Raw genomic sequence first — 26,657 nt, 5'->3', positions numbered from 1 at the left:
CGGATTGCAAAGCCGAGATGCCGGTCAATACTCTTCACTTTGGCAAAGCCCACCATCCTCTCAAACACACACACACACACACACACACACACACACACACACACACACACACACACACACACACACACACACACACACACACACACACACACACACACACACACACACACACACACACACACACACACACACACACACACACACACACACACACACACACACACACACACACACACACACACACACACACACACACACACACACACACACACACACACACCCTATTTGACCTACTTCTGATGCATGCAGAGGGGGAGGACATCTGACCCTTCACCCAGTTATTACACTAATTACACTCGGTGGTCAATCTGCTAAATTGACATGCTAGAAGAAATTAAGCCATCGTTACTGAGGGATTCTCGTGCACGGAGAGATGGAAGAACTTGACTCTGCTTTTGTTCCTCTCCTGCATTTACTCCTTCTCTGATGTCGGGCTCGTTTAAAAGCCGCCGCGGATCAAGATTCACCGCCATGTCGCAGATTACCGGCGTGATTACGAGCAGTTTGTAAAGCAAAGCCTCGTTTAAATTAGACTAAGCCCTCGTCCATTGGGTGTAAATTATCTCTCTGTGTGGAGGACGGCAATTAAATCAAACACGCACACTGTGGAGGTGTCTTTACGTCCTCTGATTCTTATTTTCTGACTCCATTACTGCGTGGTTGAAAAGCAGCCACCGTCTTCTTCACTGAGATCATACTCAGTGAAACATGTGAAACAACATGTGAACATGTGGCACGCTGATCCAGGCTCTGCAGATGGCAACATACAATATACATGGAGAGGGGTGGGACTCGGTCCACATGGCAGCCTATACATTTCCTCCCCATAATGCTTTGCTGCATAATGCAGCTGATCACTTCGGAAATGTTAAAGACGGTTAGTCCATTTACTGTCAAATAAAGAGGAATTATTTGACTGAAATCAATCAGAACATTGCAGAGAGCTGTCTCTCCCCCCCCCCTCCTCTCTAGAGTCGATGCTCATGCAGGTTGCCATGTGTTGGACGCTGAAGCTTCAGTGTTTAGCCAGCTCTGCATCGGTCTGTAAACCTTTCTGTGTTCTAACCTCTCTCCATTTTTCAAAAGCATCTCCAATATTGATCCTAGTTTGAGCACGTTTCTGCTCGTGGAGCTTATTAGAAACATGCAGAGGCTTTTTAGGTCGGGTACAATCACTTCTATCTGAACCAGTTCTCTTGCCCGCTTCCATCGCTGCAACACCTGTTGGTTTGACCTGATAACTGCTCTCATATCTGGCAAACCGAGGGGCGTCCAAAACGGCCGTGTGGGGGTGCCTTAAAACTGCCTACCTTCTCTGGTCCAAACAAATCCAGAGCATTCAGGACCAGAATCTAAAGTTAGAAGGAGGACATACTGGCTGCTGCATTGTTGTCAGAGAAGCCAGCACTTCAACATAGCATGTTTCCTTAATGTCTGATCATATAGTAAGGTACCTTTTCCATCTCACTGATTGGACCTTAAACTTTGGCTCGTGTCAGTTAAGTTTTTCTCGAGTGAGATCCAGTACGCAGACTTCACCCGTTTATAAGCATTTCAACTCAAACACAATGGCTTCCTGTGTTCGCTCGCCACCTTTGTTTACTGGCTCGCTGACTTAACACAAAGCACGCTTGTTTTCCTGCCAAGGATGCTTCTCCTAGGACTCTCTCTGTTTTTTTTTTTACCCCCCCTGTGTCTTTCTCCCATTCTCTCTTTGACAGAGGGGGGGTGTGGGGGGGGTGTCATTCTCTCCCTTCCTCCTCTCACATGACCGCTGTGGGGTTGCAGATGAGGTCACATGTTTATCCATTCAGACAGTGGCACCTGACTGAAAAGGGGGAAACTAGCACTCACTCGTTTGCCTGCTGGAACAATCATCAAACAGCGAGCAGCCTGGCCGCTAACTGGCGCCGGCAGTATGTGCTTCAGCCCGCTCCAGTTTTATTATGGGGGCTATAAATGGCAGGTTCAGGAAATGACAAACGCAGATGGAAACACGTTTTTTTATATGGTGATTATAGGACGGTGAAGTCATTATTCTAGGTTTCCCCTCTTGTTCAGGCACTTCAGGACTTTAAACGCTTGTGGAGCTGGGTATCTGTGTGTGAGCGCTGAAAGTTACATGTCGTCCACTGCTGATGCTTCAGTCGGTCCGTCACGTTTCTACACGCACGCCAGATTAGAGCAATCTTTGGCCGGCGGCGATCGCCGGCTCTCTTTTTCTGACAGACTGATGCTCCCCTCATCTCCGTTATGAAAGGCGGACAGATGGGATAGTGGGATAGACGCAGAGTCAGAGCGAGATAGTAGAGAGTGAGAGTAGTAGAGAGTGGGGGGAGGAGGGTGTGGGGGGGTTCTGTGTGTAATCTGCCCAGAAACTAGCCACGGGCACAAAACCAGAGCCAGACTGTCAGACGAGTTCCAGCGAGTTTAGCAACGAGGAGCGACTCAGACCTACTCGATCGCATCAACTTCTGAATCAAATTTTTATATCAATGCGGCGACCTAAAAATGCACGACACAGAAGCATGCTCCACATTGATCAACCAGTGACACCCCCCCCCCCCCACCACCACCACCACCACCACCACCCCCCCCTTGCTGATAAATCTGAGGGATGACGGGAAAGCTCATCTCTCTCCTGCACACAGCCACTGCTTTTTCAAGTCTTGGAAATTAAAAAATATGACTAACAAGTCTGGGGATCATTACGGGAACTCTGCAGCACGATGACCCATATTCCAGTTACATGGAAGTGGAAGGAAAAGAAAGGAAATGCAAAATGGGTGAAAAATGCATTGCTTGCTGCACACGAGTGGGAGGGAGAGGGACTTTTATATATCTGTGAGCAGTTAAGCAGTTGTGACCTCAATCCCAAAAAAAGAGATTCAGAGTGCGTGGAGGAAGAGCGAGAATCTTTCCAACTGCTTGTAAAAGATTCAGGGCTGAGACCGCACTGGAAACTGTGGAATAAAAAACAAACGGGACGGGCTCAAGAATTGATTTGCACTTAGAGGAACCTGCCGCTGCTCAACTACAGCCACAAGCAGTTAATAAAGTGAAACAGTTGATTACTACGCAGACCAATGCAGCCGTCACACTCAACCCGATGAAGCCACAAACAGCATCCGCCATGCATGATGCATAGCAACAGAGCGGGGGGGGGGGGGGGGGGGGGGGGGTGATTGAGGACAGATTGGGAGGAGAGGAAACTGAGGAGGCTGAGATCGAGCAAAAGACGGGCGGGTTTGGAGGCCAAGGGATGAAAGTGGAGTGCACACACAAACGCAGAGTTCATTCGAGTAGAGAGGAAGCAGGGGTGGGAGGGGTGAGTTGGGGGAGGGGGGGGGGGATGGGGGGCTGGCTGTGCGGCAGGGCCAAGATACTCTGGGGCTGAAGCCCATCACTAACACACGGATTAGTTCACACGTGCACACTGCCTTTTAATCTGCTCCACTGACAAAGGTTGGAAGAGAGAGAGAGAGAGAGAGAGAGAGAGTAGGGGGGAGACAAAGAGATGGAGTCAACGAAAGTGATGTTAAGCTAAGTAGAAACGGAGAGGGGAGGAGGGGGTAAAAGGTGGAGGAGAGAACATGCCTTTAGGCGAGCTGTACATCGGTCGCAAGAAGTCAATCCGCTATCTTTGGCATGAGCCTCAGATCACGTACCGGATGCACCAATCACGATCCATCGCTCGTGTCCAAATCATTTTTTGGAGCATTTGGTCTTGGAGTGATGGAGTGCAACACTTGACTTAAACTGGTGATGTTGCAACTACATGCAGGAGTGCATTCAGCTCCTCTGGCACCAGCTCTCCATCCATCTGATCTCTTCCTGAATCCTTCCCCACACAGCGCCACACAGCGTCCCTGACCCACCCTAAACCCTCACGCTCCCCTTTAGCCATGTGTGACTCCCCGAGTAAGGGCAGAGGCTTTGGATTAAAACTCCAATATGGGCCTGGCTCCTAAAAAAATGTGACTGCATGGTGTAAAGCTCCAGAGATCCAGCCAGATGTCGCCTCTGGGGACAGGGAGGGGGGGAGTGGGGTGTCCCATCAGACCACATCCTCTTCCAGATGTGTGTGATGTGGTTTTAATACATCCAAAATAAAGAGGGGGGGGGGGGGGGGGGGTAGGAGTGTAATCCAAGTGATCTAAATCAACAGTTACATGAGAGTGTCCAAACACACAGAGCCACACTCTCGCTTTCTCCCTCACCTTGATTCAACTCGCTAAGTTACTTAACCCACTTGGCACGCTCGCTGTTCCACTGAGGGCGAGTTCTCAACACCACAGAAAAGGCCCAAAAAAAGTGAGCGAGCGCCCTGAATCAGAGAGCATGTGAGGTAGATGTTGCGAGCGTTAAAGGGTGGGGACTTCTCTTCATCCCGCTGTGCTCATTGGTGAAAAACTCCCATCTCTGATTGGTCAGAAGGCGGTAGTGATTTCCCCTTTTTCCCCAGCTGTACGACTAAAAATAGAATCTGGAGTCAGATTTAGTCTAATTGAGTCTGTCTTGTGTATTTAACAAGCATCCTATTTTCCCCCCCTTTCTATCTTCCTCTCTCCTTAAGGTACAGATTAGGTTAGCTTGGCTGCTCACGTGACAAGCTGCTCATAGACAGAGGAAGGAGAAGACGAGCATTTCTTCCTGGAAGTGGATGTAACCACAGCCTCATCCGATCGGCCCAATGTGGGCTTATTCAACCTTTTCAACATTCCTTTAATGGCACAGGCTGCACATGTAGCTAACATAGCCTGAAAATGCATTCCCTGTTCCAGATTGTTTAATTGAAACACCTACAAACAAGGTCATTCAAATCAAAAGTAGACCAGGACGGCGCCCTGAAAGCGTGCTGACTGAGCCCGTATGCCCTTATATGGCCTTGTTCCCGTTCGATTACACCGTCCTCCCACAGAATGCTGTGTGTACACACTTTTTCAGGATAAGGGCACAACAACAAAAAGGCGTCAAGATAACACAAGTCAAGGGTCAGAAAGGCGAGACCGGTTTGGAGTGAGGGGCGGGGCTTCAAGTGCCGACATGCGCCTGTGTGGCGCCTTTTTACACCTGTCCACAGAAACATCAGTGCAAAGACCGACTCTGAGAGCTCAATAAAAGGTGACTTTTTATTTTACACTTTCTTCTTCTAGCTGACAGGAAACCAGCAGGAACGCCCGACCACAAAACACAACGCTGTGTACCAAGCCAAGTCAATTATACAGGGAGGTTACCGCTGCAAGACTCAACCACAGGAAGTGTTGCGGCTGATTTCAACAGGATGCAAACACCGCAAAGAGTCCGCTTGAGCGGCTACACACCAGACGACTTAAGGCCCCTGCAAATAGTCAAAAGCCGCCGCCGCCGCCTCTCAGCCAGGATTTAGTCCGTATTGTTTATCTGATTTTCTGTTTTTTCGCTGACAGCAGGACAGTCAGCTGACGACGTCCAGCGTCCTCCATGTTTGTTTTCTTCTGAAGTCATGTTTGATTTAGATCTCGTGTCTTCAAGCTGCAGGTGTGTGGTCTCTCAGTGTGGCTGAATCGTCTCGCGTGTGCGTTCAGATTACGATGTTGAATAATGCTGAAACCGTCTGTGGTCTCCCACAGCCAGCTTTCCTTCTTTCATCCTCTAGTTTGTGCCCCTTATCTCTTGTCCAGTCCAGCCACTTCGGCTCATTAGGAAGGTAGAATCTGGTCGATTTGATCAACACTGTTTGTCTTTAAGGCTATGGATTTTTCTATTTTCCTGACATTAAAGGCGAGTGTCTCTCTTTTAACTGTATGTCAGTGACCCACAGAGAGCGCTCATTCACAAAAACCTTCTCCTGTCAGATACCTGGCAGCCCAGCAGACTGGTGGCATTTAGAGGTCAATCAATGAAGAGTCATTCACTCCTCCTCAACCTCAGCTACACGGAAATTATCACTTCTGTTCCCTGCTTCAGGATGCTTTCCTGTCGTGCAAAGTGAAGCTTAGACGAGGTGTCGTCTACGTCTCGAGAGCCGACATAGCCTCCTCGTTACAACTGGCTACCCTCCACTCTGGTCTGGAAAGAGGTGGACATGTCACCACAATGCAGCCGTCACTGTTGTTACTGTGTGAGTGTTTGTGGTGGCTGGTCCTGCCCCGATACAGGATCATGTCTCACTGTGTTAATCACAGGGCGGAAATGTTCCCCGTGCTCATGCTGACACAGTGGGAGTTTGGATCAGGCTTGCGTGCTCAAGGCTTCCCTTAGTCAGGTGTGTTTAACCTATCTCTGTGCTCATCCCATCAGCCTGCCAATTACATCCTCGTCCTCTGACAGTGTTGTTAGCTAAGCCAAAGTCAAGCTACGCTGTTAAGGACTAGCACCGGGTGGCTTTGCAGGGAGGGGAGGGGGTGGGAGGGAGGGGGGAGGGTGTGCACGTGTGCATGCTCTAGCTGGGCTCACCAGACCAAAGATCAAGTCCCTTAAGCTTGCTTTTTTGAGCCAAGAAAAGCTTACAAGTCGTCACGTTGGTCAGAACAAATGGTCCCAGTTTTAGGCCCTGCAGCGAAGCCGGAGAAAAGGCTGCACTCACTGGGACGACAAAAAAAAAAAAAAAAAAAAGACCGGTGGAGCAGTTCAGCTCTCTTCATGGAGCGTAAGCACGCACAGGGAGAGAAATGACTGAAATACACGTCAAAAGTCCTGCAGCTCTAAGGGTTATATTTGATGAGATATGTATGTCCTGTATGCTGAATCTTCTGAACCACAAAACACTCATGAACATCACGGTGGAATGAACTTCCAAACTCCATTCGATCTGCAGAGTCCCTCTGCATCTTTAAGAAAAAGCTAAAGACCCAGCTCTTTCATGAATACCTACTAACTTAATGATGATGGTCTCCATATTATTGTGTGATTGTGTGTCCAATCAGACTCAAAGCTGATCGTTTGCTCTTACTGACATTGTTTCCTTTTTTCTAGATCCTTGCTTGTGTTGTACTTACTCTCTGATGTACGTTGCTTTGGATAAAAGCGTCTGCTAAGTGAATTGTAGAACATCAAAAGCAAAACCTCTGACAGCGGAGAGAACGCCCACGCCAATCCAGAAGTGATAGCAAATAATGCATGACGATCATTTACCATTTAACATACCAGTGAGTCCAAACAAACGGGGAGAGGGCCGACCCAAGCCTTTTTAATATTCCACAGGCGCACGCAAAAAAGGTGTTTAATCTGCACTGTTTGCCCGACATCGCCTCATAAAGAATCGAGCGGAAAAGCTAATATTGCTCCTGCTGCCTATGGCACCACGGGGAAAAACAATTTAGGCCTCGCCGTGATAAACAATATTAAAGAAAAGGAAACGGGTCAAGGTGGAAGAGGATGGGGAAGGAGAAGCAACACTTCTGGTGGATTTACCGTCGCAGGTAAACCGCCTGTCGTATTGATTCTCCATAAACAGAGGCATGAAACAACAGGTCAGATTAAACTGAAGCTGTAAGCACCAAAACAAACACAAGTTATCTACCTGTTTTAAAGAAAGGGGGGGCTAAAAGGCAGACAGCTGTGAGATCAAAGCGCTGGAGCTGCTACAGCGTTCATACTTTTTTACAGTTAAACCCTTCTTAGGAGGTGTAATTCAGTAGCGACATGTGAAAGTGAAATCGGCCTGTTAGGAGGTTCATGATCAAAGCAGCAGAGTCACCCCCGTTATCTGGTCGCACAGCAAGGAGCATCTGGAATGTGAATTTCTTTCCCTTCTCTCCGGGTCCCTTTTATCCTTGTCCCGTGGTCTCTGCTGTCACGACGATTCTACTCATCGCGCAGGTTATCGAGACCTGTGGTGGCAGATTGTCTCACCGGCAGCAGATAAGCATCGCTGATAAGTGTTGGGGGGGGAAAAAAGGCCCGAGTGAGGCCGGACCACAACGGAGCAAAACTTCATTTTACAAGACTTGGAAGACATGGAAGCTGCCGTTGTGGAATCATGCTATAAGCCTGACACACTCGAGTGAACAACTACGCCTGATACATATAGCTTACAGCGAGACATGTGCTTACAGGGAATTGGATTAACTGCTGGCAAAAAAGGGGGATTATAAATGATTCTGACTTTAAGTGTGCTTCTAAAAAAATGGATTACCATTTTCAATTCAGCCCTCTTTCTTTGCTAATGGAAATTCAAATTTACTGGTGCAGGATGAGAGTGAAGCAATAACAACATGCTCACTGTGTCCCGCTGGAAAGGTAACACAAGGGGGGGGGGGGGGGGTGGATCTGGATCTGGTACAGGACGGCCTGTTCCCAGCACTGTAATCAGCTGCTTCTCTCTCTCTCTCTCTCTCTCCCTCTCTCTCCCTCTCTCTCTCTCTCCCTCCCTCTCTCTCCCTCTCTCTCCCTCTCTCTCCCTCTCCCTCCCTCTCTCTCCCTCTCTCTCTCTCTCCCTCTCTCCATGGACCAGCAAGGTGGAGCCCGGAAAGGGAGGAGGTAGAGGATGCAAGTTTCAATGGGTGTTGTACTCATGACAGGAATAAAACTGTGATGATGTCAAACACACCAAAGAGGCTGTCAATCATCTTTTCAGTCCCTTTCATAATGCATGCACGTTCATTTTCCCGTGGTAAAGTTATCTTTTAATGGTTCACTGCATTAACCACTAATCAGTGCTGCAACAAGCCAGCTCTGATCCCTCCTGCTGGGCCACCTACGGGCCTTACACAAGTCGCCTCTGATTGGAGGAAGAACTGCAGGCCATAAATGGCCACAGGAACAAGCCTTACTACGAAGCGGCTCACTGCAAGAATGTAGTAGGAGTGACGAAAAACAGCCTTCACACTGCTGTAGGAACAAACATCGGAGCTTTTTATTTGTGTGGGAGGAACACTTGGAAAAACACATCTTCACACAACGGGTGCTGCAATCTGCCGAGGCCAGTCAGCTGAGCGGCCGGCCGGCCTCGTGTGGCATCACATATGAGCATCGAGATGACACATCAACTGCTGTCTAAATATAACTCACTGGACGCCTCTCCTTCCAATGTTCCCATCCTTTTTGGACGAGGCTGCCAGGGAGGATGGTGAGAAAAAACAGGCCGAGGTGATATGTAATTACACTGAATGGATCCAGCCTCCCACATCCTCTCGGTGTACCCACACCCTCACAGATAATGAAATGGAAGGGAGGCTTCTTTGTTTTTTCATATACCATAAATCCTGTAAGTCTAGCCCCTCTTATTTATGGTGTCAAAGAAACCTCTTTACAGCAGGACTCTTAAAGGCTGCAAAGTCACCGAGCATCAACACCAGCGAGCAGTCGATGTGGGTGGTGAACTCCATCAGATAAGGGCTTCTAAGAAACCAGTGTTGGCTCCTTTCACAAGTCGTGTGGTAAACCATCACAAGCCAAGGACTCCCTGAATACCCCACATTTCTTCCACTGGAGATTCTATCTTGAACGCAGAGATATAGTTCAATGTGTGTAGGATCTGACAACAACTGAAAGGACTTTGTGTTCAGATTTGGGGCTGAGGTTACATCAAACACATCTTTCCTTCAAAACAAACAGTGAACTTTTGACTCTGCTCTGCCTGCATGCAGCCTCGCCTGTCTGTCTGAGTCAAAGCTCTTAACCTGGCAATCAAGCCGTTGCATAACTCTAAAAAGGTGCAAAGAATGTGTGCACAAAAAGAGGAGGGGGGGGGGGGGGGCAGGGAGATGAAAAAAGAGAGAAGTGTATGTCCTTTACTCTGCACAGCTGGGTCACCTCGTACTTTTGATTTTAAGGACCTGCTGAAGAGGAAGTGCCGGCTCGACAAAAAGGACAAAAACCATTGTGGGAAACAAAATGAAAGTAGGTCAAGGTGAACTTATCACATGTCATGGCAGAGTGAGCGTGTGTCTGCAGGCGCTGCTTTTAGGATGATTTGATGCTAAAATGCAAACTTACCTATTCTTCTCCAGCTCATTATGTGTGGACCTGCAGAGACAGAAAACACAAGTTGTCAGAGCGGACTCCAACACGCTCCACGTGCAAAAACTCAGGCGCAATAAAAAAAAAAAAATTAAAAAGAGTTTATGATATTAATTATATGAGCGCGACAGTCAGGGGCCGAGAGAGACATGGTGAATTACCTTGTCAAATTTGATTTACAGAGTTATTAATTACACCCAACGTGACCAACTTTAGGCTCAGCGCTCTGGAGCCTTTACACCAACATACGTCACCGTGACAACCAGGACTTCACTGTGGAGTTACACAGCCTCTTTGTCAATAATGCACTGCACTACTTTGGCTGTGTGTGTGTGTGTGTGTGTGTGTGTGAGCGTGCACCTACACATGCACACTGTGCATCCAGCAGCCAGGGTTCAGTGCTCTGTTAATAATGTAAAGTGAATCAGCTGGTTCCTAAGAGTCTCTTTGTGTGGCAACATGCTGAAGGGAGACAACCAGCTCTCCTCCTGATGCTTAAAATGGCCAAGTTCCCATTCTCACACACACACACACACACACACACACACACACACACACACACACACACACACACGCACTCCACCTCGCCTCAAGGTGCACACGTTCCAGCCGGGGATGATGGACTCAACGTCCTCCGAGTCATGTACGCAGCTGCTCTCTGCACTGGTGGTTATCAATACTTCAATATGCTTTTCTGAGCTCAGCTGACAAAGCTGCTTTCGGAGGAAACAGGAAATATGGAGAAAACAGAAGATAAGAAAGAAGAGATGGAGGGGGGGAGGGGAGAGGGGGCGTCCAAAGCCTGTGGCTCAGTGTGTAAAGAACTACCTCAAAGGACATTAGTTTTTCATGTTGAATTATTTAGACCAATAAAAACACCATATGTCTCGATTTGAATACATTACTGGTCATGTAGTCGAGTATGCAAGACTGGATGTGAAGTCAACTGTGGCAGTGTAATTGATTTAACATGACAGGGTCCATGGACAGGTTGAGTGGCTGCTATCACAGCAAAACACGGCGTTCATAGAGGAAGCCGGCCAGCCTGAGCCGGTCCCTACAAAACCTGTGAGAGCCTTAAGTGCTCACACGCCTGCTCTTGACAGGTTTCATCTTACATATTCTACAAGCTCGTCCAAGTCATGCATGGCTGTGCTCTGCTGCAGCCAGTCACACATAGAAATCACAAAAACTGAGAAATCCAAATTAAAATCTGTTCAGCTTCTCAAAAGAAGTGCAGAAATGATTCTTTGGAGGGAAACTAATGAGTCAAAACGTTCCATGATCAGTGCAGGCTTTGATGAGCATGCCTCCTTACTTTTTAACACTCCACTAATATCTGTGACGCTCTGTGAGTACGAGACGTAGTTTGGCTAACAGAAGACAAATACTTAGAAGAACATAACCCACGTCATCATCTGTCGCTGTGCTTACACCGTCCGTGTTGCTTGGAAACCCTTGTCCTGATCTGTAATCTTTTACAAACCGGCATTTCATCACAATCACCTTCTGTGTGTTGAGTAATAATGTCTTTTTTTTTTTTTTTTTTGGTTGAGTGTCACTCTCGGAAAGATGAGAAATGTTTTTGTAACCACGTCAGTGTTCTGCTTCATCTTGACAATGACTGCAGGAAATCACAGGACAGAATTATTGGATGCAAAAGAAGATCCTAGCCCTTAAAAGAGGTAGAGTCAGAAGCTTCCTCCTTCAAAATAAAATAGAGACTTCTCCTTCAAAATAAAATACAGACTTCTCCTTCAAAATAAAATACAGACTTCTCCTTCAAAATAAAATACAGACTTCTCCGAAAGTGAAGCTGCTCCATCGTCCCTTATGGGCCTCCATACATGTGTGGTGGTGACTGTGTCTGCAGAGACTCTGTCCTCTGATTGGATTTTACTGTTCTGCTTTGTTCTGGTTGACTCCGGACGTTTCTGGGCGGAGCTGGTGTGTTTCCTCCAGCCAATGACAGCGCAGCAGGTGCGTTTGGAGAGGATACAATTCAGTGATTGGACGAGATTCAAACCGGTGAATATGACGGACGTGGACATAGCATCAAAGAAGAGAAAATATAATCAGAGTGAGGAGAAACACCAAGCGGATAAAGCTCGTTCTAAAACGAGAGTGAACCTTGTGTTGTCTTTTACCTGTGGAGGTGGAGTTGGTCTGCTTCCTGTTGGACAGGCAGGTGACAAACACCAGCGGTTAGCTTGCGCTAGTGTGCGTTAGCTTGCAGTGTAGCTACAAGCAGTAAACGTACACACTACATCCTGCAGGGAGGGTGGAGGGGCCCGGTTTGAATGTTTACGAACATTTCTACTGACTCCTCCTTTAAGTCAGTTATAAAACAGACAACCACGGGGAAGCCTCAAAGTTTGCACAAGGAGGAATCACTACAAAACCTGGTTCAAGTCCCCAACAATCACTGAACATTAGCGCGACCTCACATTCAGAAGGCTCAGTTTATTCAGCTCGCTCAACGCTCCCATTGGCTTTTATCATCACACACTTCTTTAACGACCTCTCAAATCAACCACATGTGTCTGGAGCTCAACAACAATGCAGCACAGATTACAAACTGGCTCAAGGCCACGCTAACGTGCAGCAGAGTCCCTCCTGTAAGTGTGCATGTATACGCACCGACAGAGTGGGTCAAGGAGATAAAGCGAGCCTGCTATAAACAGTATATAGAGGACAGAGTCAGATAAGCCCATCACTTTAAGCCTCCACATGCTACTGAGAAGTTAGCTACAGCTGGAATGAGCTCCTGCCACCCTGCAAACTGTGTTTCAAACACTGCTGCAGTTTGTCTAATCCCTTTCTATCAGCACTGAGTTCAATCATATTTTAGCAGGTCTCAGTGGATGAGGTTTTGGTTGTGTTGGTAGTAAAACACAAATCCTTCCTCCTCTGTGTTTGTCGTTCACAGACTGAAGACGATGAAGGTGTGACTTGTAGATTCCTGTGGACGCTCTCTGGATAACGTTCTCATCATACAAGGATGTGAAAATGACTCACAACTTAAGTCTCATACCAACAATATTTCTCGCCCGTGTTGGCCTTCTCATTAGCAGAACTGTGAAGTAAAAGTGGACCCTAAAGACACAGAACCGTGCTCCATCAGTAACCTGACACCTAAAGGGACATCCAAATAATGTTGTTTAGCGAGGTGTGCAAGTCCAGCGAGAATGAAAGAATCTGCACCACAACGTGAGGATGAGAAATGGTGTTAAATGCTAAATGGTGTTAGAGATGTGAGCATGTCCCTGCAGAGAGCAGGACTACATGTTGTTATTTCCTGTCACACCGTAGGAGCTGTGTTAAGACTTGTTTACTTTGAACAGAGTACATTTTTAGATATATTTATGAAGAATCCTCCCCAAAAGGGCAAACTCATCAGAAGCTGTTTGGACAGCGCCTCAGACCTATATCTGATCCTGACTGTTGCCATGCAGAACTAGGCAGCGCTCAGCGCTTGTGGTGAGTAATGCGCAGTTCCTGTTTGTGGCCCGCTCTAACATTAATATTAAAAAGGATCAGAGAGAGAGAGAGAGAGAGAGAGAGAGAGAGAGAGAGAGAGAGAGAGAGAGAGAGAGAGAGCATGGAGGGGTCTGATGCATGACAGTGAATGGACAGATTAATGTAAGCAGCATAGTTATGTAATAACTGACAGCCCTAAGTAAACATCATTAGTGGAGAAAAGCCTCCAAGTGTTCACCTTTGGATGTCTGCAAACAACACCGGCCATAAATAGCTGCTTTCCCTCCTTTAGGGCACAAGACAAAACTACTACTCTCTCCCACAGTGAAGACTACATGTGACATGGGGGGGGGGGGGGAGGTATGCATGGAACAGAAATAATTAAAGGTATCTTAGTGGAGCTGATTCATGTGTTTATTTATCTGTGGTGGAGAGGACTTTACAACATCAGAATGACTTGTTTTTCGTTTAGAGAGGTCGTCACTTTCACCACGGTCCCTAACCTCAGCCACTGCAGTCCGTTTGACAATCAGCTGATGAAAAGCAAGCAGAGCTGTTGGTGCTTCCCCCTCCCCCCTGTTCTCTCTCTCTCTCTTCTCTCTCTCTCTCTCTCTCTCTTCTCTCTCTCCCCCCCCCCCCCTCTCAAGCCAAACAAGTTGCTACACGTTTGAAGTCTCTTCAAACAAAGCCATGCAAACTGACTGTATGTTTCATGTCAGAAGCTGCAGCCAGCTCACAATGACGCTCACAATGACGCTCCTAATGACGGCTCTCCTGTTTAACAAACGAGTGAATGATGGCGTGGTGAGTGCATCAACACAGTGCAGAGTGCATGTAGTAAAACAGACGGGTTGAATCACAAACATCTGCAAGAAACACCAAATATACAGAATCATGTTTATGAATGTCATCTTGTGTTGGACCTCATAGTCTCCCATATTGAAGACTTGCACCATGCATGGCTGCTGGGACTGAAAACATGAAGTAATCCTGTTCCCCCCTTCAGTGTCATCTCTTCTGCGTGTCACCCACAGAGCGTGCGTTACGGTTCTTACTCACCTATTGTGATTACTGCTGAACTTCTTGTTTCGGAATTTTCTTTGCCTCTGGTAGTTTGTGTTCTGGTTGTTTGACGGAAACGTCGATGCATACCCGTGCTCACACTCTGTGGACAGAGAGAAAGAAAACGTTATGCTGACTTTGGGACACTTTACAGGTGACACAGGACAGGTAGGCTCAGACATCGGTGGTGACAACACTTCCTTCCTTCCTTCTTTTAAATGCACAGCGTTGGGTTATAATCAGCAGGCAATCACCCCCCCCCCCCCCCCCTTAAAATGACATTTAAATGTTTAAATCACCTCTGTCTCTCCTTTCTAGAAACTCCGCAGCTTCTAATAACCTTTGGATATTGATTAGTTGAACAGCCGTCATTCTTCCCTGAGGCTGGCTGTCGTTAAACGGACTCAAGCTTTGCACTCCTTCCGTGAACGAAACGTCGGCTTTGTCGCTTTTAAATACAAAGACGACACATCGGTTATTACTGCCTCTGATTTCACCCCGAAGAAACCAAAGAAAAAGTCGTGTTAATATTAAAATCTCCGGTGGTTGTCGAGAGGAGAAGAGGAGGTGGAGGAAAAGGATCTAGTGGTTCCACGGTGGCAGCCGACAGCCGATCCTTTGCTCGCTTTTAGCCTTTAGAAAATGTCAGCCTCGGCGTATGAAAGTATGAAAAGTTTGTAGGAAACAGGATATTAAACGGTTATAAAAACGCATTAAAAACGATATAAAATCCCCCGAGGGAGCCCGGAGCCAGCAAAGTGCCTGCTGCTGCTCGTTTCCTCCTCTCTCCTGTTTGTTTACCTAGCTCCACAGCTGAGAGGCGGGCACCTGACGGCCGGTCTGCGCGCAGTGCTTTCTGGGAAACCGAGTCTATCAGTGCGGTTTTCTAATATGCCAACAATTATGACAAATTTCTTGTCTTAGTCTCTATGATATGTGACTAATCAACCAGAAACAGTGCTGCGTTATTGAAGGATTTCACTTTCATTAGAATAACTCAGTATAAAACTTACTGTGTCTGTTAGTAAGAGTTTATTACAGTCCATGTAGGTCATCAGACATTCTTAAAATATGATCATGTTGTTCATTTTAATGGAGTTTATTTTGCTGCTGGTGATGATTAAGCAGAAATTGTGCCTAGGTTACATCCATAGGTTACATCACGAGAGTCAACATTATATTAGGTCGTCTTCCTATTAAAGGCATAGATGCTTTTTATTTGTCAATGATTGCAAACATAAAAAAGACAGCTTTGACTAATCTGTGAGATAATATCGCTTCAACTGAACACAATTGCTCCTTATGTCATTTAACCCTCTGATGACTATTCTACCCGGTCTCCTCTTCCTCAAACTGCCGAGTAATTGCCTACAAATCCCATAATGCACCAGGGCAGTGGGGGTGTACTTGCCGGCTGAAGCCAGGCCCAGCAACACATGACGTCACTACCGAGCGGGCGTTTGATTGGGGGGCGGCTTTGACAGACTTCGAGGGTTGAGCTCGCATCTGACCAATCAGAGAGGAGCGTTGCGCCATGTGGAAACCAGTGCGACACGCCCACACGTAGCAGGAAGCAAACAACCGAGAGAAGAGCCGTGTCGGTGCAGAATTCCCACGTTACTTTATAATAATCCGTGTTATTTCTCAAAAGGACTTTTGCAACGCGCTTGGGCCCAAGTACTCGACTATTCGGAGCTAAATATTCGAATATGAGAGTTTTCTGTCTTTAAATAATGGCTTGTTAAGGGGAAGGGAGGATAATCACTCTTATTCTTATAAAATCATCATTAATGATCCGCCATTGAAATCTATTTTAAGGCCATGTGCAATAGGAGGGGGGCAATGCAATCTGCAGCGCAACATCTTCTGATTCCTCATAAGGTTGCACAATATAAGCCAACACATTAAACATCCAGACCACACGGTTATAAATGCGTTTAATAAAAGCCTGATCAGCATGCAGGCTCGTCTTGTTCTCTGCGCTTTATCCATAAAGTTCAGGATTTTTTCGATCGTGTGTGCGGGGGCACAATGACATCATCCTGAACTGAGTTGGAGGGCGCTGCAATGTGGCCAGATTTATCATCTCGGATTGGAAGCCAACCTGCACACCCACGCTCACCCCGTGGTTATGTTAGGCTATATCAAAGCTTTATTTATCAATGCTGTGGTATTAAATATAGTGCTGGGAGTTGTGCAGCAGCAGAGCGATGCACGGTGCAGATAAAGCAGCTCAAACACTTCAGTAAACATTCATAAAGCATTCTTCTATCTTCTCCTGTAACTGCAATGGTTATATCACTCATATCAGGCGGCTGTGCAGGCATACAGGCTGTGCTTCTAGCAGGCAGTGGTACTTAGTTGAATGAACTCAGCTCTTTGTTGTCTGAGTCTGTTGATAATGAAGTCTTGTTTTCCTGAAATTCAGTGGCAAATGAAAAAAATCAAAAAAAAAAAAACGGATCAAACGCAGCAACAAATAAACTCACTTCCGTCCTTCCTGTCGGAGCTCTCCAGAAACCGAGCAGCCTCCAGCAAAACTTGTACGTTTTTCAGAAAAGTGTCGATCTGCTCCATGTGGGAGTCTTTGGAGTTGAAGACGTCATTGAAGGGGCAACTAGACATGTCGAAATCCTGCTGATCCAAGAGAGACGCGTCGGAATCAAAGAAGAACTCCTCACTCTTCAAACTTCTTCTCTGCCTCTCACTTTTGGCCATTTTTCTCCCCTCGGTGTGTGTGTGTGTGTGTGTGTGCGCGCTGGTTTCTGTTCTGGTGACGAGCTGAGCGCAGTAAACAGTGAGGCAGCGACCAGTGGATGCTGCTGCTCTTGTCAGATGGTTCCTCTTTCCTTTTTTTGCGTTTTTATGAATGCGGGGTGTTTAATGTGGAGCAGTGGCCAATGTCAGCGGATGGTGGTGCATGGGAAAACCAGAGCCCGGCCCCCCTCAGCCTGAGGAATCCGCAGGGTCCTAATGCCCGTCCAATTAAAAGCTATTAGCAGTGCTGTAGCCTACTATAAGTAGAATACACAACTTGATGACTTGAGTCAGAGTCCAGCAGCATCCTCCGGTGTTGAAAAAAAAATGAAGCCGATGCTGAAGTGTAAAGTCCTGCAGTTCCTTGAGTGTCCACTAGAGGCTGGCTGCGGAAGCACAGGAAGTCACATACACACCCATTCTAAAAAGCTTGTTTTTACAGCAGAGATTAACATGTTTACAGCCTGGTTCAAAAAAACAAATAGGTCTGATTAGTTCATGTCTCAATCGACACACACTGTACGGGGGGTGAATGTTTTGATGACTCATCAGTTTTGATTTGATGAAGGATAAGAGTTATTCACAATAAGGTGTGTAGCTGACCTGATTGACAGGTGGGCGTGGTGTAATGGTTTGTCAGGAGTCTTAAAACCCGCCTCAGCTCTCAGCCTGTTGTTAGGTTGACTGTTGACTCAGTTAGACTGAGACAGCATTTCCAGCATGGAGACCGCCATTGATGGGACCCTAGCGCCCCCTGCAGCAACAGATGGGTGACGTCACTCAGGTTTCGTCCATTAATATTTACAGTCTCTGAGTCAAAGTATAGATCCTCCTAGTCATATTGTATTCTAATACAGGGGCACCGGTTGTCTTGTGGTTAGTGCACGCGCCCTGTGTTGACTGTGCAGAAGTGAGAGGTCGACCGAAAGAAGAAATTAACACTTGTAGTGAAACCCAATTCATTTTTGACTGAGCATTTTTTTCTCTTGAGTAAAGACTTCCTGTTTCCAAGAAAATCAGAGTGACGTGGTCTCAGTGACGTCACGAATTAAAGCTGAGTTTTGATGCTCTTTGATGGCAGTGGCTATCTTGGAAATGCTATCTCTAACAAACTTTTGGTCCACCTAGCAACAGACAAAGATCTGAAGGGGACCGGTTTGCTGAACCAGGCTGTAAACATGTTTATGTCTGCTGTGAAAATGAGCATTTTAGCAGTGGACACTCTAGGAACTGCATTTCCTGCACTTCTGCGTTAGCTTCATTTGTCAACACTGGAAGCTGTCACTTGGACAGAATCTGCACTGATGTTTTAAACCTTGGCCATCCTTAAATAGCCAACCAACAAATTGGTAATAACAGTAGTAGTGGTATGTTATAGTGTAGGGCTTTCACACCTGCACAAAACTCATAAAAAATTCCTGATATTTTCACGTTTGCTCCATTTGAAGCAGGTTTCAGCCGCTGCATTTGCTTTTGAATTTGCAGAGTTTCTGAATTTTGTGGTGAGTTTTTCGTAGTGCACGTCGTTTCAGCCTTTGCCGAGCGCTTGCACCTGTCGGCCGACGTTAAAAAACACACAGTTTAGCAGGAACTTAGTACTGGTAGTAGGCTGTTGGTATGAGCAGCCTGTTTAAAATTACAAATGTTATTTGATTGAAAGTGGCTAACAGATTTATAAAGCCTACATGAGGTGTTTGTTATTAAATATAGTTTAAAATAGAAAACTAAATAATGAATTTATACAAATGTTACTTGAAAATTTGGATGTTTTAGGCTCACTGATTTGGTTTATTAGGTTCTTCCTAAGTCCCAGTCTCAGACGGGGCGGCAGGGAGACTGAAGGAAAATGAAAGTGAAAATATTAAGATAATCCAGGGATCTTTATGACATCAGGAGGATGACTGCACGGAAGTGAGAGGTCGACGAAAAGAAGAAATGATAACTCAGTGAAACCCAATTCATTTTCTCTTGAGTAAAGACTTCCTGTTTATATAGTCTGATGTAGTCTCAGTTACGTCACTAATTGGTTTCTGAAGCTCGTTGATGGCGGTGGCCATCTTGGAAAAGTTGTCTCTCTCTGTTGCTCCGCCAACTTCTGCATTGTTATTTTTATGTCATGCCTTGTCTCAGGAGACCCCCCCCCCCCCTCCTCCTGTCTGACATGGCAGTCTCCCGCTGTCTGTTGCATGTGTGAACAACCAGATCAGGAGGATTATAGGAGCAGTCCTCCTCAAATTATCTTGAAAAACTGTGAAAACTGCTTTTATTTTATTCGGTAGCTTAAAAAAGAGGCAGTTCAGTTGAGGTTGTGATGGTTCAGTGTTTGCTTTTTGGACAGATTAGACCTGAAAGACAGCGAACCCAAACTGGCTTTTCTCAAACAATAAATAATGTGAGCCTCAAAGCGAGGCAGGGGAGACTTCAATAAGTAAGTAGTGAGTCTGTAGATCCTTCATGTGTCAGGAATGGTGACTGAGAGATAAGTCCTCAGCCTTGATCTTGTGCCAGTCTCAGAGGACCTTTAGCTGAGCTGTTTTTACACCACGGCACGGTCCGTTTTGAACCGGAACATGTCGAGGCAGAGGCCCAATATTCATCTCTGATACCCCCGCCTCTCTGCCACTTCAAAGAGCCAGCAGCAGCCCGTGACCGTTTGATGTTAAGTTCACAGAGATAGAAACTTTCAAGTCCAACACACAGGGGAATCTGTGAAGGTCCCTCCCACCCCCTGCTTCACCTCTCCACCCTCAGCGAGGGGTAGCAGGAGAGGAAGGAAACCCATTTCAGAGCGTCCCTGTTTGGAGTTAAGAAAGTGCCACGGCCAGCAAACAAAAAGCACTCGGAAACTTCCTCTTTACGATTTTAGCCCAGTTCCCTGGTTTGGGGTTATTAGGTGCAGCTCTGCGGGCTGAGTTTAAGGTTGCATTTGTCCCCAACTGTCCCCGACTGCTAATGTATTCAATGTAAAATGGAGATTAGAAGTATAGCATGACAAGTTCTCAAGGCTTAATCATATTACTTTCTACCTCAGTAAGGGTGACTCTGGGTCACACGCTCAACAGGTCACAAGGCGCTCTGGGAGCCGGCGGCTCACGTGCCTCAGAGAGGCAGAAAAGTGGAATGATGAAGAACAGGAGGGAGTCATGTGTCCCAGCAGGCGACACCGGTATTAAGGTAAAGACTCAAAGAGGCGTAAGAGCTCAGGAGTGTGAGTGTCCATTGTTCGAGGCTTCCCTCTGCACATACAGGCCAAACCAGTCCTCTTCACGCCATCGTTCAGATCCAAGTCATTATAAAGGCAACGCCCACACCGAAACGAAGAGACAAGCTGTGTCCTAAAGCTGCAGAGAGACGACTCAGAGGAGATACAGGGACAGAGGTCAAACGTTTCAGTGAGGCCGGCTCATCACCACAACAACCCAGCGCTCCTCATGTGAGATAAAGCAGAGGAAGGAATGCTAATAGATCCTGAATGGACAGGAAGTTCCGGGCTGCAGCGAGCATTGTCTGCTCGTCCATTGACCGATAATCCTTTTATTTTTAAGATTCAGAGCTGCAAGTAGCATGAGAATTGTTGATTAATTCACATCAATTAATTCCAACTAAACAAATGAAGTCAACGAGTGTGATTCTATCGGCGCTTACAGACTACCAGTCGAAGGCGAGATACTTACACCCTGCTTTGTGTGAAATGTTAAACGCACAGCGGCGGAATGGTTGGGCGCAGTCGTTACGGCCCGTATGTCAGGGTGATCATATTTTCAGACCTCAAAATCAAAACACTTACATTTCACCACAAACCCTCATGTATGGATCCAAAGATCGGTGACCTGCTCTGGTCACACAAGGTGGTTGGTAAAGGTTTCCTCCTGAGCAGCTCCTTTAAGTCAGTCGTCAGCGGCGTTTGCTTCACTGAAGTAGATCATAACAGAGCTACTTCCTGTCTGAACCCACCAGTTGTGTTTGCTCGTTTTGACCTGGCTTTGTATGTCTGCATTTCCACCGTGTGCGACTTAAAGTAGACACGAGCAGTGTGTGCTAAACGCAGCATATTCATTGGCTGCTACTTTTCAAAGGAAGCTGTAACTCTCCTGGAGCTCTTTTGGAAAACGCTGACTTCCTGTTCAGTAAGACAGCTCGCCTACCTGTCATTACATAGCAGGCCCTGTTAGCATGGTAAGCTAGGTTACCTGTCGTTACATAGCAGGTCCTGTTAGCATGGTAAGCTAGGTTACCTGTCGTTACATAGCAGGTCCTGTTAGCATGGTAAGCTAGACTAGCTAAGCATATGTGCAACCACAGTAGGCCAGTGAGCGAGCTGGAAGTGTAGTGATGCTAATATCCTGCGACTGCTGCGCAACCAATGCGATCGTGGTGCTAATAGACGAAGCTGCTTCATCTTCTTCTCTACTCGTCAGATAACAAGCAGCATTCACCTAAAACTAATCAGCTGTCATAACAGAGTGGATATCTTAAGCATTATGACCGCAACGTCCTTCTAACATCAAGTCCAGCCTCCTGGGACCCCCCATCCTGTCCAACAGAGAACCCTTCAGACTGAGAGGGATTTACTTTAATAACTACTTCAGAAAACTTCAGGGGAAGGCCGTCCTGCATGTTTCAGGACTGCGTAAACATCTTAAGTGAATCCTGATCTAACTGCATTTCACCTGGGAGAGATTTCAGAGTGTGTTCAGCTGGAGCCATTATGCATCATCCCTCTGTCAACATCATCCATTCAGCCTCTGTGGACCGAGGACATATTAGACCTGACAAAATGAAACTCTCATTTATCCTGAAAGCCGTTACGTAGGGCTGGGAGACACATTGACACAATTAAAACGCTCGGCCATAATGGGTCTCTCTCGCCTGTTATTGCTTCCTCTGAAAACTTGCTGACATTTTTCTAAATGCCACCGATTTACATCATTCTCGCAGGACCACTTGGGCTTGTGGTGTTCATGGGTAATTAGGCAACGTCCTCCATGTGCACCTCCGCTCTATGGGAGGTTGGAGTGGGATGAAAGGGAAGAGGAATGAAGGCTAAAGGGTTCAGTGATGGTTGAAAGAATGTCTTCAAAAGAGCTTTCACACCAACACAAAACCTGTGAAAACGTCCCATTAATGTCCGGGTTGAGCTGAATCTGAATTTACCTAGATCATCTCCCGGCAGTCAGGTGAGAACAAATGGAACACACCATATATCCTGTGACCGGTGAACTTAATCAAACTGCTTCATCATGTTTTCTGTCGACCAGTATGTTCTTCACAACAGGCCATTAAAAGTTGAATCATGATAGTGTTGGACTCTGTTGCTCTGTCCGTCATTTCTGTGTCTTTATTTCAGAATCAGAATCAGAATCAGAATCGGGGTTTATTGCCAAGTACATTTACACATACAAGGAATTTGACTTGGTGTATTGGTGCGAAACAATTAACAAGGAAATAAAGCAGAAATAGCAACAACTTAAATAATACAGTATAATAAGCTATTAAAATATATAAAATAGTAAAATAATTTAAAAATGTAAAATATCAAATATTAAAAAATAAAAATAAAAAACACAAAATGTACAAAAGGTGCAATGTAGGAGCTGTGCAGTGGACTATGAGAAAACGATTTTGAACGTCATCCTGCCTCCTGAAACGCCCCCCTCCTCCCCACCACCACAACCATCACCTCTTTAGGAAGCCTGCCTGAAATTTTCAACCAATTTTCACTTGTGTAAAATGCCTCAAAACTCCACACAATGAACATGCAGGACCCTCCAGAGTGACACCTTTTGTCCTGGCGGTGAAATGTGGAGATTTGAGGAGTGGTCATTCATACCGCTGCTGACCTTTTTACAGCCTTGTTTTCCTGCTGTTCAGCTTTTCCAAATCACCAGAAGCACCCTTCTGCTTCCCATTCAACCCGCTGACCTTTTCACCTCAGCTTGTGCGGTTTCCACAAGTTCACTGAGTAAAAGTAAGAACTGAAACTCTAACTTTAGCTGTTGCAGGTTCAGAATAAATAGCATTTTAATTTGGATGTACAATCATGTTTTAAAGTTTTTTTTTTCTTTTTGAATCTGCATATTGAAATACACTTTGAAGGGTTAATATCCAAGATAGAAGACGGAGCCTGGCAGTGGGCAGCTGCAGGGTAACAGCGCCCTAAATCAATCTCTTTTGTTTCTGTCCTGTCCACTGGTGTGGTTAACAAGACCTCAGAAAGAGAGCCTCATCCTTAACCTTTCTGTCCTCTCCTCGCCAGCAACAATAGGTATTTGTTCTCCATGGGAGGTCAAGCCTGATCACGCAAACACTCAATGCATGACCTGCCTGCAGCCCCCCCCCCCCCCCCCAACAGATCAATTACAGTAATGCTTGGCTTACATGTAAGGTAGCCATGTTGCATACACACAAACGTGCAAATCCCAGGTTGAATAGTCCCAGCTGCACAACAAATATGTACCACTGAGCTTCAGTTACGTCTTATTTACAAAACTCTTTGTGCAAACTGACGGCGTGCTAGCACAGGTGCCCGGGCGTAATCGCTGCCTGCTCAAAACACCGTCCATCAGATAAAATGACTGGGTGAGAGTGACACAGCATTTTTTTGGTGGGAGCCTCTTCAACTAACCTCGTGTTGACACTGGCCTACACTACTGTCAGTGTGCTTATGTTCCCAAGGGCCTCCGAGCTGTGCGCTCCTCTGCTTTGTCAGGGCTTTCTAGCCAAGATGCTAATCTGTCTTCCATCAAGATTTCATGTCAAGCTTCTCTTTTGTTTGGCTCGGACCGTGTGGCTGCTGGGGAAAGGCTTCCTGGGTATTATCTCCTCCCCAGGATATTCCCAGCCCTTCCTTGTGATACAGTATCAAAACAACACATTATACAGCTGTGCCCCGCCCTGTTGCTCAAATCAGCACTGTTGATGAGAAACTACCGCTGCGCCCCTCAATCTCAATTCTCACTCCCTGTCTCAACACTCTCCCTGGAGCATGTTTTTAAATAGCACTTCAACGTGGCAGAAGACACCTGAAATACTCAAAGCACTCCCAAACATGCTGATGAAATGACACTGTGGGTGAAACAGAAACCTGTTAGGTGACAGGCTGGTGTTGCCCCTCCCCAGGCAAATTGCCCTTTGGCTCTCGGTGACTATTGTTCCTTTTTCTGTTCCCAGGCAATGACATCTGGTGACAAAGGTCCCAGTTGGAAAGAGGAAAGAGAGCCTGAGAGTGAGCACTTACACAAGTACATATATACACACACATGCACACACACATTAGCAAACATCAGAGAAACAAACAACATTGGGTGCATGCAGACCTGAAATAAAAGGTGTATATATGAGCAAACACACACTTGTACAATTAACACACACACACCCACACACACACACACAAAGACAAAGTCTGCATGGAGGTGAACTTAAAGGCAAGAGCCAATAGTAAAAAGTGTAAGACAACCAAACACTCACATTTGAAGCTGATTACATGCACATGAAGGACGAGGCATTAACCAACTCACAGATTGCTTCTGGAGTTCTGGCATCATTATGCCTTTGTAGTTACACAGAGAGGGACGGTATGTTAAAGGAGCAATACTTAAAATGGGTACTGCAGTCTAAATTCTAAACATTGTAGAGAGCTGTCTCTCCCCCCGCCCCCCTCCTCTCTATAGTCGATGCTCACACAGGTTGCCATGTGGTGGACACTGAAGCTTCAGTGTTTGTCCAGCTCTGCATCGGTCTGTAAACCTTTCTGTGTTCTAACCTCTCTCCATTTTTCAAAAGCATCTCCAATATTGATCCTAGTTTGAGCACGTTTCTGCTCGTGGAGCTTATTAGAAACATGCAGAGGCTTTTTAGGTCGGGTACAATCACTTCTATCTGAACCAGTTCTCTTGCCCGCTTCCATCGCTGCAACACCTGTTGGTTTGACCTGATAACTGCTCTCATATCTGGCAAACCGAGGGGCGTCCAAAACGGCCGTGTGGGGGTGCCTTAAAAGCGCCTACCTTCTCTGGTCCAAACAAATCCAGAGCATTCAGGACCAGAATCTAAACAAAGCAGATGATGCTGACAGAATTGTGCCATAGCTTTACGCTGTCATTGCGCCTTTGAATGCTTATTAAGTTTAGGGGATCAAATAAAACCTGAATTCATACTAACACACACAATTCACCCAATTAAAGGGGAACGTCAGAGAGATAGGCAGAGTGGACGATCACACACATGCAGCATGTCTTTCCTCCGCTGTCACTGGAAGCAGCAGTGACACACCAGTGGGAACATTGATTTGTTCAGGTCCCATGCTAACCTCTCATTTATCCACGGGGGGCTCAGACTGCTGTCTCTAAGGCCCCGCTGGAGGTGTGGCACAACCGTCCCCTAAAACATTATAACCCCCCCCCACTCTCCCACCCACCCATACCAGCTACCCGCCTGTAGCCCCATGCCTCTGATGTGGGATGCTGCCAAATTAGCCAGGAGGGCCTTGAGGCAGTGTGTCTCCTCTGCAAATTAGAGAGCAGAGGAAGACCAGAGAGAGAGAGAGAGAGAGAGAGAGAAGGAGAGAGAGAGAGAGAGAGGGTGTGCAGAGGACAGAGAGAGAGAGATATTGCAGGTTCAAAGAGCTAATGACCTGCAGAGGAGGGGAGCAGTAATGGGAGTGGGTTGAGAAATAGGACGAGGAAGAGACATGACCTCATCAGTGTCACTAGTTTTTAGTCTGAATGGGTGTTAAAACATTCTCACGATATATCGAGGTACACATACTTAACTCAAACACACATAAATGACTCTGGGCTAAAACGACTGGCTGACAGTCCTCATAGGGAAACACAAAGTTAGTAAACCAAGGTCTTCCTACATCGTTGTGACACAGGAAATATATCTTCTTGAAATGTCACTCCAGCCAAGATGGTTCCTGGATATTGAAATGCACAATTTTGCGTTTTAAACTCTACAAATGTTTAATCTAGTTTAATCATTTTTTAATATATCGAAGGATCAAAGTTCAAACACACCTTAAATAATCCTTATTGTAATATGTGACTTCCCTGCTCTCATGCTGGTACGGCTGTGATACAGAATATAAAAACTTTGATGCACTTGTAGTAAAAATCCATCGATATTGAGACCTGTTTTGTTACCATGGCAACAAAAAGCACAAGCCCTCTGCAGCTAATACCGGCTCATTCTTATTTTTTATTAACCATTCAGAAACCATCCGTTAAAATTTCACAAATAAGTTGGCACTGCCTCACAACATAAACATTTCTCTCTCTTGTGACGTTTTTCAGTCTTTAGATTTCACTTCCTGTTTTATTTTGTCTCTTCCTTCCTGTTGCTCGTTTTGTGTG

General features: G+C 46.2%; 1 protein-coding gene across 2 annotated transcripts in view; it reads right to left on the bottom strand.

Moving 5' to 3' along the window:
- The window catches only part of mxi1 (max interactor 1, dimerization protein), a 29,652-nt gene extending 12,216 nt beyond the window's left edge, over positions 1-17,436 (bottom strand). Inside the window, exons 1-3 of one of the 2 annotated variants that reach the window (XM_020653256.3) lie at positions 17,037-17,436; positions 14,545-14,650; positions 9,982-10,011 (exon numbers count right to left, since the gene is read on the bottom strand). In XM_020653256.3, coding sequence (XP_020508912.1) covers positions 9,982-10,011; positions 14,545-14,650; positions 17,037-17,265 — 365 coding nt within the window. In that variant the 5' untranslated portion in view covers positions 17,266-17,436. Of the gene's footprint in view, positions 1-9,981; positions 10,012-14,544; positions 14,651-14,846; positions 15,348-17,036 lie in introns of those variants that run through there. The other variant, XM_020653257.3, reaches the window with a different exon arrangement.
- Positions 17,437-26,657: the final 9,221 nt, after the last annotated feature.

This window comes from Labrus bergylta, chromosome 1 (assembly GCF_963930695.1).
Source record: "Labrus bergylta chromosome 1, fLabBer1.1, whole genome shotgun sequence".
In the NCBI taxonomy this organism is placed as follows: Eukaryota; Metazoa; Chordata; class Actinopteri; order Labriformes; family Labridae; genus Labrus; species Labrus bergylta.
The sequence above is the reverse complement of the archived record's forward strand: the minus strand, read 5'-3'. Positions and strand labels throughout refer to the sequence as shown.